General features: G+C 43.6%; 1 protein-coding gene across 1 annotated transcript; it reads right to left on the reverse strand.

Moving 5' to 3' along the window:
• Positions 1-2033: 2033 nt before the first annotated feature.
• LOC147896967 (aspartyl protease family protein 2-like) lies at positions 2034-3551 on the reverse strand. Its single transcript, XM_087381187.1, has one exon. It carries the CDS (start codon positions 3549-3551, stop codon positions 2034-2036), a length of 1518 nt encoding a protein of 505 aa, XP_087237313.1.
• Positions 3552-11963: the final 8412 nt, after the last annotated feature.

The raw sequence follows: 11963 nt of genomic DNA on the forward strand, positions 1-11963 counted from the left end.
TGCCGTCACCCCCCCTTCCCTGCCCATGCCCCCCCCCATGACTCCCACCCTCCCCTTGCGTGCATGTCATGTACCCCCCCAAACCCGACATGCCCCTCCCCCCGTTGCGCGCATATCCAGTACCCCCCCTCCTACCCCCCATGCCCCCCCCCTTTGCACGCATGTCGCGTACCCCCCCCCACCCAACATGCCCCCCCCCGCTTTCTTGCGTGCATATCACGTACCCCCCTCCTACCCCCCATGCAGCCCTTTGCGCGCATGTCGCGTACCCCCCCAACCCACCATGCACCTCCCCCCCCTTGTGCGCATGTCGCGTACCCCCCCTCCCCTACACCCCTTTCCCACACCCCATGCCCCCCCCCCTTTGTGCACATGTCGCGTACCCCCCCTCCCATGCCCCCACCCAATCCACCATGTCCCTCCCCCCCGCCCTTTTGCGCACATGTCGTGTACCCCCCCCCCTTCCCATGCCCCATCCCCCCCCCCATGCCCCCCATGCCCCCCAACCCACCATGCCCCCCCCCTTGCGCGCATGTGCGTTCCCCCCCCCACGGCCCATGCCCCCCCCCATGCCTCCCACCCTCCCCTTGCGTGCATGTCGTGTACCCCCCCCAAACCCAACATCCCCCCCCCCCTTGCGCGCATATCGCGTACCCCCCCTCCTACCCCCCATGCCCCCCCCCCTTTGGCACATTTTGTGGCTGCAAAAAATCCCTTGCTTTGATGTGCAAAAAGACTCTTCCAACTCATTTAGGGCAAAGAGTTCCGGTAAGATGATGTTATCAGTATGTGCCGATCTCCCCTAAATAGCCATGTTCCTATATTCTTTTTTAATAGTATCAACATTCTTGGTGATCCCTGCCAAAACTGCCCACATTTCAAACGTGATAGGTGCTGTAACGCTCAAGTCATTGAGTGACCACAACTTATGGTCAACCTAGTGTGCAAATGTTCCTTCTGGTATTCTTCTTGGGATAAGGGATTAACCGAAATATCCTTAATATTCAAAGCCAAAGTGTCTGGTGCAAGAAAGTCCTGTGTAAGGACATTTCTCTCTTCCTGAGATAAATTATCAAATGGAATAAGAGAATTTAATTTTGTGGAAAAAGGTGTAACAGTGGTGTTATGCTTTCTTCCTCCACTACTATCCAAAAGATATTCTGCATGTGTGTGCGTACGTGTGTGTGTGTGTGTAGATTTACTAATCCCAACAATAAATGAACCATACAATCGATTCAGTCATAGAATAGCTTTAAATTATTCAAAGTGGTACTTTTTAATGTTCTCGACAATGTACAAACTTGAAATTTATGCCAAAATCTGAGTCCAAAATCATAATATCCCATGTCCTGCATTTTTATCAGCATTTTGTCCACTATGGCCATGGAAATGGCATATAAACAAAAACAATATATTGTTTTACTTTAAATTGCTATATATATATATATGTCTTTAACTTTTATGATAAGACATCTTGAATGTGGACTATTGTAATGCTTTTGAAAACAAATATGTTGATTGCAATGTGGTATTTTCACGCTACCAATGTTGCATTTCAATGGTTTTGTTTTAGTATTCAAGATTCAAGATGTATATCTCATATTTGATGTATAATCCTTGAGGTCGTCAAAGTCACTTATAGGATTTGTAGGGTTTTGGTGGGCTTTATGAAGTAAATATTTTTTTTCATGAAGTCACTATTTTACATTCCTCATATATTGACACATGCTACCAAAATCTTAACTAGCTTGCATACTTGAAGATAATTCAATCAATAGGAGAAAAATGACACTTTCCAAAATCCTCGAATTTCCTAAATTCTCATATATATTTTTTAAAGTTTAAAATTATATGAAGAGCTAAAGTTATATCCTCTGTGGTAAAGCTATAGCGTGCACATCCTCTGTGGTAAAGCTGTGGTAAAGCTATATCCTCGTATTGTTCTCTACATGATTTTCACGTTGAAACTGTATGATTGCTAGAAACTGCCAGGATGACCTTGCAATTGTAGTATCAACAACGAGCAAGGCGACTTAGCATTGGCTGGCCTGAAACCCAATTCTATGAGTGCGTAGATCCAGGGTAACCTTGAAGCCTTCCTGTTGTACGCTGCCGATCACAGACATGCTCTCATCTGGCGCAAACGCTAGGCAATAGACATCCTTGCTCCATGGGTAGAGGACATTCTTCTTGGAAAGAGTCATGGTTGCTCCGCCCTGGAAGTGAAGCGCCACAGCAGGCAATACTGCGGGGTCCAAACCCCCCGGTATGCGATAGCAGCTGTCGAACACCCCCAGCTGTGTCGTGGAGGCTAGGGGGTGCTGCTGCTGCTGCATTCGGCCGCGGAACACATTGCGTAACACTGTATAGGCGGAAGAAATGAGGCGGGTCACCGTGGTTCCTGAGTCCCAGATCACTCCACCATTCCCACGGCCTCCCTTATATTCGAAGAGCGAGATAGGTATGCGGAGAGGAGAGCCGTCTACGCTGATCCCAGTCAAGGGTACATAGTAGAAGTTGGCGAAAGCAGGATTGTAGGAGATGCCGAAAGAGCTAGGAGCGGCGTCTGCGCCGTTTCCGCCAAGTGTAAGATAGCCGGAATTGAGGGAAGCGTGGTGGCTGGGCAGACAGTAAGAGAAGACAGGTTGAAACACGGAAGCGAGGGACAGACTGCCTTTCCCTAAACCCAGGATCCCAGCCATTCCCACGGCTTCCTTAAGGTCGGCAAGATGGCTGCAGCCGATGGGAGCGACCATGGTCTCCTCGAAGGAGCCCGGTGCTCCGTATTGAATCTTCTCGATAGCCATGGTGCCGATGGTGTAGCTCTCGTCGTAGTAACGGACATGGTAAGCGCAGAAATGATCTGCCAGGCATGCACGCGGAACTGAAAGGGCCTGGCACGTAGTGGAAGTGCACATGACTCTTTTGTAGGAGCTGGATGCGCTCGGGTCGAAGATGGGAGAGTCTTGTTGATAGCACTTGGAGCAGGGCTCGCATTGCATCCAAGTGAGCTCACTGCCAGTATCCATCAGAAAATGCATACGTTTGGTCGGCGTGCCTATTCCAAGGGTGGCGTAGTAGTTCCCATAGGGTGCTACAGTCACGGCGTCAGTGGAAGATGAAGCTGCCGATTGCTCCTCGATGTGTTCGCGTGGCTGCGTTCGGGCCGTGTTCTTCTGTTCGACCCCGTCCACTGAGCTAGAAATGCTGGATGTATTCGAATTCTGCAGCTGCAGCGCAAGCGTTTTGATAGAGTCAAAGCGGGCTGCATCACGCTTCAGCATGAGGAGCAGAAGCTCTTCGGGGGTAGCGCCTTGGGGACGGAGAGGAGAGGACGGGGCATCCCGGTGAAGGAGCTCGATGCGGATCTCCTTCTTCGTAGGAAGAGGACCATCAGGCGAGGTCGTATCGTTTTGGATGGGGTTCTGTGGATCGTTTGGGCTAAACGAATTAAGGCCGGGGCGGGCGCTGGTGACAATTGAGATGTGTTGAATCGAAGCCAGAAGGAACGTTAGCATGAGAAGCTGAGCTGCGGACGACGTAGCAGCCATGAAGGTGGTAGCGGAGATGTTCACGATGAGCTGAGACGAATGACAAACAACGTGTATGAGATTTCTCTTATACATTGTTGAGGCGTTCGTCGGCCTGTCGACTTTTACACTTTCATGGATAAGAACAGCCAAGGTTCGTCGGCCTGTCGTCTGGCGTCGGTCTGTCCACTTTTGTATCCCTCACATTTCTTTTGCTGTTTGGTTTTCCATAATCGCATGTCAATTTCAAACCCCATAATCACATTTCTTTAATCAATCGCAGGTCAATTTCAAACCCCATAATCGATCTTTTTAAATAAATTAAGAACACAAGCACAAAGCTCCACTCTAATGTCCTTTCTAACACATAAGATCTCTAGAGTGTCAACATCGCAGGTCAATGGTATTACCCGAGAAACTGGAGGAATCGGCACTCTTTTACCTTTCAATAACGATGGAATAGCATCGTGTCGTTTTCATGACCTCCCAACTGCCCTCGACGTTCAAGAAGGGACTTGCGTCGGCATGAAGGCTCCCGGCTTGCCAGTCACCTCCATGCCTCCCTGGGTACCTTCCTTATGATCTTTAGACCAACACACACATTATCATTTCTTGTTCATGGTCACAATCCTTGGGTCACAATATCCCCAAATTTTTGCCTTCCATGTCTTAATTAAAGGTCTAGGTGGAATGCACACAAAGGAGACTAACATCACGACAACTCAGGTCCTCATTCCTCATGATTGGTATGGCAAAAACACCATTGATGGCATAGTGTCCTACTAATCACACTCCTAAATTTCACCTTACTCCACAAAAATAGCTTCATCTGCTAATGTTCAGTGCAACATTCCATCTCAATATACCTCGAGGATGTTGTAATAGTAGTATAGCCAGATGGGACTATCTTTACTAAGGCTTCGAAAGTGATATCCATCCAATGGGATATGGTATGGTCTCTCTTACTCCCCAAGATAGCAAATCATGTAAATACATGAAACTTTACATTATTAACTAGCATGGCTATGCAATCACATTATAGTGGGAAAGAACATAGTGTTTGGCAGGGACATGGTAACCGATAATCATATCGCTGTTATACACCCATACATCAGCGATTATTTGATACCGCTGGAACATGCCCATATATCGGAGTTGTAAATCTAATATAGCGAAGGCTTGTTGGTATACTTCAATATCTAATTTACTAATGTGGAGATCTACACATACATTCAGCCCACTACTACAAATACATTCACCCCACTACTACTTGCCCTACTATGCTCATTGAAATTAGCATCACTAATGGCAGGCTCGCCCTTATGGATAATGGCATAAATATATGTATCTCCTATCTCATGATCATCCTCCTCTCTCGTATTACGATCATCATCACGTCCATGGACATGACCATCCTCCATACGCTCCATATTAGTAAATTACTATACATCACTTTGGAATGTGGCATAATAGGTATGACGTGCCACCACCTATTATTATCCACCATTGGTTGATAGACAACTTATTCAAACACAAATAAAAACATGTTAATTTCCTTGCATTGAAGGTATCAAATATATATAAGTGATTATTTTTATATGTGGAGAGAGTACCTATTCACATTCTTGCAGTAGTACTAGTGGAGATCTACAAAAAGATTTAACAAAGCAAACTATCTACTTCAATATCCGAACCAATGTGGAGATCTACAAATACATTCAGCCCACTACTACTTGCCCTATTATGCTTATCAAAATTAGCATCATGAATTATAGGGTTGTCCTCATGGGTAATGGCTTGAATATCTCTATCTCCTATCTCATGATCATCCTCCTCTCTCGTATCACAATCATCATCACCTCCATGGACATGATCATCCTCCATACGCTCCATATTAGTAAATTTACTATACATCACTTTGGAATGTGGAATAATAGGTATGACATGCCACAACCTATTATTATATCCGCCATTGGTTGATAGACAACCTATTCAAACACAAATACAACTTGTTGAGAGGAAGAGAAAGAGGAGAGCGACGGACACGTTGAAAGGAAGAGAAAGAGAAAGAGGAGAGAGACAAACACATGTGTTGCTCCCAAGGAAGTGATTCTATTCATAGATCATAGGCATATATATAGTTGAGGACTAGGCTGAGTTAGGGCGAGCTATATATAGCTCTAACACCCCCACTCAAACTAGGCTCTCTAGCTACGAATGAAAAAACCCTTGGGGAGTACAAGGGAAAAACCCGAGCCACTATGTATATATCTATGTGAAAATATATATACAAAGGATGGCCATAGGCCAATTTGAATGATATAGCATAATGTTGGATGAAGCAGTGCAAATTGCATGTGGATAGTACAAAGACATACTACAAGCACTTGTCCATAGTACAGTGCAAACTATAGCTACTATGTTTGATGCATAATACAGTGCAAAGTACGTGTGAAAAATAGAAAACCCTGCTTGGAAATGTCAACTTGTTTGACATAGTGATGATGCATAATAAGGTCTTGAGATCTTCATGTTTGATGTTTGAGCTCTTCATCTGAATAGCAGAGCTTGTCGTCTCCAAGTTGAATCTTGTCAAATCTCCTCAAACCTTTATAATCATGCCTTCATATTTTGCACAATTCATCCACCTAAAATGACCGATTTCATGCGGTGTATATAAACACAACAAATATTCAAGTGTCCTCTTATGTTATACCAAGGATGAATGTATGAGCAGATTGCTTTGGCCACTCCAAAGATGAGTATGCAAGGGTAGTTTGAGATGTCCACAAAGCCAGGCCTGAAATGTCACTTGCGTAGTGTAAGAAATCCATAGCAACACAATAGGGAGGCCCATAAAGATCGTGCAAATCAAGAACCAATAATCCAAAAATACAACGAGCATCCGGGCATACGAAAGTACCAAACACTTGGACATCTAGAAGTATCGAACAACTGGGCAGTCGGAAGTACTGAACAACCAAAAATACAACGAGCATAAGCCACACACATATGACGAGATGCAAGCTGGTGTGGATTAGACACAGCTTACATAATCATAGCGGCAATGAAATAATAACCTCTTCGCATCCAAAAGCACCGAACAACCAAAAATACGAGCATAAGCCACACGCGTATGACAAGAGGCAAGATGGTGTGGATTAGATACAACTTACATACACAACAAGACAAAGCAACTATAGAAGCACTTGATAGATGCACAAAATAGTGCGCGCATCTATATGCGCTATTAGAATAGAGAAAATATGGGTACATCTAATAGCGCATCTATTTGTGTGTCTATTTGCATGTCTATTAGCACGTCTGCACTGTGAATTAGCCACAAATTTAGACGCGGATTTAGACGCAAAATAGAGAATAGAAAAAGTGAGATTTTGGTGTAGGTTGATAAATGTAAATCCAAAACGTACACAAAGAAGTGTCAAAAGTCAAGCCACTTTCTTTATTCCTTTTTCCTTGTCCTTCTTTGTTTTTTTTGAGACTTCAACCAGAGCTAGATTCTTGGGAATGTAAACAGTAGGAGGTCGACGCAAAGTATATATAAGAAATTGCACCATGCGGTATGTTCACAATACCCACTACTACACACGCATCCTATTGCGATGTTTACGTACCGACGATTAGCGCCCGCTTAGCGTTAATCGTCGGTATAAAAATCGGGTGTCGTAAATCGTCGCTATATAGCGACTTTTAATAAACGTCGCTATATAGCGACGTTAGTAAAAGTCGCTATATAGCGACGTTAGTAAAAGTCGCTATATAGCGACTTTTAAAGGTCGCTATATAGCGACACTGAGACACTAAATTATAGCGACGTTTTACAGAGAGGTTTTTTTTTTTTTTTAGCCTTAAAATTTATTTTCTTCCAATGACAAAATTTTTTAAATTTTCATACATGTTTGAGCTCTAGAGAATTAAAAAATGAGAGCATGTACATCAAGCCTTTGAAGCTCATATATTCATGTCTAAGTTTGAGATGAGAAAAATCAAATTAAATAAGAGCATTTACATGAACTGTTTCATCTTGAGCCAAGTCTAAGGCACCAAGCAAGTCTATCTCCAACTCTATACCGAGTTGATCTCCTATATCATCATCGTACTCTAGCATCGTACGTTCACCTAAAAGTATTTGATCATCTTCTTCAATTAAGCTTAAGTGTGGTGATTGATCTTGACGATTGTTGTCTTCCTCGTCAATATCGTGATCTCCATCCTCCTCCCGTGCGATGTCATTATGCGCATCTTCCTCTTGCCTCATATGGTGATCTACATCTTCTTCGCTAGATTCATCAATTGGATCCGGATTTGGTAGTGGCATCTCCATATCCACATCTCGATCTTCAAAAATCTGCTTACTTCGTGGTGCAACTTGGATCACGTACCACCATCTTGGATCAGAATGATCCGGATGAAAAACCACCTATATTGAAGATGAAAAATCACGTGCCAAATGTCGTCAATTATATATATAACAATGGACTTAAAAAACGAAAGCTTCGACTAATTAAATCATTAGTATGCACCTGCTCACAGTGCTCGGGAAGAACAAAAGTATCACTTTCATCGGTCCAATGTTTGGTGGAGTCTATTGCAAAGAGACCGCTACCATCTTTTCTCACAGTTGCATGGGGACCGTTGTAAGTAGTTCTAAACCATTTTACATCAAGAATGAAAATAGTAAATCGTCTGAAATCAATTTCATAGATGTCGCGTATGGTTCCACAATAATCCAACTGTGAGGAGAGAAGATTGGTATCCGAAGCACTTGCTCGGCTATCTTGTGTGAAGTTAGCCATGACTCCACAATCATACGTGACTCTCTTTGAATCGATGCGTTCTATGCGAAAATGTCGTCCATATGACCATAATGCACTGTACTTTTTGTACTGTAAAAGAGCATCATTAAAACAATGAAGATGCACCTATTTTATAGCATATATTGCCACAAATAATTACTTAATTACATCAAGAGATAAGAAACTTACATGCACCATACATCCAGATGATAACTCCCGCTCGCGCTCGTTTATTGTCTCTCCATCACGTTCGGCTTTACGTATAGCTAGTTGTAGCCAATCAAGTGACATGTGAGTAGGGAGAAGAGCCAGATCTTGTGGATATGGTTGTGATCGCCTGTACATTACTCTGAATCTCGTCCTTGCATTTATTCTTTCTGCTTTGGCCACTTCATATCTCTCAATCCACTTCTGCATCTCAGGGCTATTGAGGATACAAAACTTATTGAATTTCTCCATTTGCTCTTCGCTCATCTTTCTTTCAATCCCTTTTCCTTGGGGGACCTCGCCAATGATGCGATCATCATCCTTGTTGTGCCAAGCTTGCGGCATATCAGGATCCGTGGATGCAAGAAACTCTGTGATATATACTAATGACTCTTGCACAAGCCATCCCTCTGCCATGCTTGCTTCTGGTCTTGCTCTTTGTCTTACAAACCCCTTTAAAGTTTTCATAAACCGCTCGAGAAAAAACATCCATCGATTATGAACGGTACCTGCTATAGCCACCTCATCAACTATGTGCACAAGCAAGTGGACTTGAGTTGTCATAATGCTTGAGGGAAAGTGCTTCTCAAGCAAGCATACGGCTTCGATGGATTCCACCCTAGCCTTCTCGATGCTCGATATAGAGATCTCTTTTTGAGATATCCACCTATTTCACATGTCCATGCATATGTAAGATATTTGAGATATCCACCTATTTCACATGTCCATGAAGAAAATACATAATGCGAATTGATAGTAAGCATACCTCACAATACCACAGATCTTGAATATAGCATTTCTAACATCTTCTTGTAAGCACCCTTTTATTGTAATTGGAAGGATGAACTATCAAAGCAACAATGAAATCATGTCAACAATATAACATAATAATAATTACGCTAATGCATCACTATTATCGGTACACTAATTCTACTTAGAATACCTGTAAGACCTTGTGCCAATCATGGGACTTGAGGCCACTAAGCTTATTGTCCTTTGAAAATGCTCCTTTCAAGCAACGCATGTACCCTGTCGGTGTTTGAAAAGAGGCAATATCTGCCTTGATCGCTGCCTCCTCCCTCGTAGAGAGGATCCACGTTGCTTTCGGGAGGACAACTTTTCCTGAAGCATGCACTTGGGGCCACAAACGAGACATCCTATTCATAGCACGCAAGTCTTCTCGCACTCCTCTCGAGTCCTTGGAACCAACCAAGTGTGACCAAATGGTAGCCCCCACATTCTTAAAGATATGCATGGGATCCAAGAGATGATTGATTTGTAACTGACCCCAATAAGGAAGCTCGTGAAAGATCGATAGCCTCTTCATACCAGGAGGAGGTTCCTTTCCATTCTCCCTCCAAGCTTGAATCCAATCACTTGCTTTCAAATATGATGGTGGTGGATCAAGCTGACCTCCACGTGCGAGATGGTCGAGCGGAAGGTATCGAGCATGACCTTCATAAACATTTTTCCTCATGTGTTTGGAGTAGCGTGTAAGCGATTTCAGAGCGTGTCCACAAACAGGACAAGCATGGTACCCACTTGTAACAAGCCCTGCACGCGTGCATGAATATGTTAGTACAAGACATGCGTGCAAAAGAGAGTAAAAAAAGCATAATCCCTCATTGTACATGTAAAGACATAACCACGTACCTGTGCACTCTCCATATCCTGGGTAGTCATGCATGGTCCACATCAAGATACCCCTGACGGAAATATCATTGGTATGCCTAGGAGCTCTGGAAATATCAAAGACCTGCACTCCTCTCCATAATATCTGTAACTCCTCTATCAAAGGTGCCATGTACACGTCCATGTTTCTTGCCTTGTACTTTCCTGGCACAAGTAGTGCAAGCATGAGGTGTCCCTTTTTTATTGTTAGCCATGGTGGGATATTGTAATTCACCACGACTATGGGCCATGTCGAGCGTAACCCGAAAGGATTCACGCCGTCCATGGCTAGCCCAAGATGTAAGTTGCGTGGCTCTCTCGCAAAGTCCGGCCACTGATTATCTATGTGCTTCCAAGCCGCACAATCTGCGGGAATCCTCAATGTGTGATCAGTGGACCGATGAGATGCATGCCATGTCATCAACTCCGCTATGGATTTGCATCGAAACATGTGTTGTATTCTTGCAATGATGGGAAAGTGTCTTAAGACCTTTACCGGTATCCTCTCACCCTGCAAGTCATCTCTATATAGTAAGGATTGAAACAAAAAATCCTATATAGTAAGGCTATGTAGTAAGAGGAGATATTGACAATTATAGGCATAGCATGTTTGAGCTTCACAAGAGGCCTCATTAAAAAATAAACAGTAAGCGTCGCTATATAGCGATGCTCTGTTCCGTCGCTATATAGCGACGATTTTAATTGAAAGCGTCGCTATATAGCGACGTTTTAAATTAAAAACGTCGCTATATAGCGACGAATAAGCGTCGCTATATAGCGACGCTGTGGGTTAAAACCCGAAACGCCGAAACCCGCGGCGTTTTGCTCAAAGCTTTCCTAATCTCTCAAGTAAGCTCTCCAAAATCTCCTCCCACCTATTTTCACTGACCTCCCATCTATTCCAAGCAACCTCCTACCCTATTTCCCACTCCTCACCCTCCTCCTACCTCTTGTGCACCCTCTCTCTCCTTTTTCCCTCTTTGGTTTCCAGAAAGAAAGTTCTTCAAAAGGTGAGTTTCTTTCAACAATGTAGGTTGTTTGTTTGTTAGCTTTGGTTTTGTGAGTGTTTCTACTTGTATTGCTAAAGTTTTAAACTAGTTTTCATGCTTGATTAGAAAGGATTCAAACAAAAAACGAAATTTCAAGAAAGAAAGAAAGAAACTCACCTCTTCTTCCTGTATTTCTCTTCCTTCTCTTCCTTCTCTTCTCCTAAATCTCCTCCTTTCCTTGTCTCCTCAATCTTCTCGTCTCCTTTCAAGAAGTTGCTTTTGTGATCTCCTCTTTCCACTAACATCTTATTTGAAAAAATGGGTTGTTTTCTCTCTTTTGTAGGGCCAGTCCACTACACCGAGCGGGACATAGTCTCTCTTTTGTGGGCCCAGTCCACTACACCGAGCGGGACATACTTTTACAGGTAAGTGCTTCCTCTTCTTTCCATTTAAGCTTTTTGTTATTTGCATTGGCCTGCAGCTAGCTGCAGTGATGGGCGTAGGAACCCTCTCTTCCCCCTTCTCTTTTTCTCATTTTCCCCCTTCTCTTTTTTCCCTCTTCTCTTATTCTCTCTTTCCCCCTTCTCTCTTTCCCCCTCTCTCTTTTCCCTTCTCTCTTTCCTTTCCCCCTTATTCTCTATTTCCGCATCCCTCTTATTCTCTTATGCTTATGCTTCTCTCATTCCCCCTTCTCTATTTCCCCCTTCTCTCATTCGCATAAGCTCTTTTTCTGCAAGAGCTTATGCGGA

The sequence above is a fragment of the Dipteris shenzhenensis genome, chromosome 11 (genome assembly GCF_047967505.1).
Source record: "Dipteris shenzhenensis isolate YYH24624 ecotype China chromosome 11, Dip_SZ_1.0, whole genome shotgun sequence".
NCBI lineage: Eukaryota > Viridiplantae > Streptophyta > Polypodiopsida > Gleicheniales > Dipteridaceae > Dipteris > Dipteris shenzhenensis.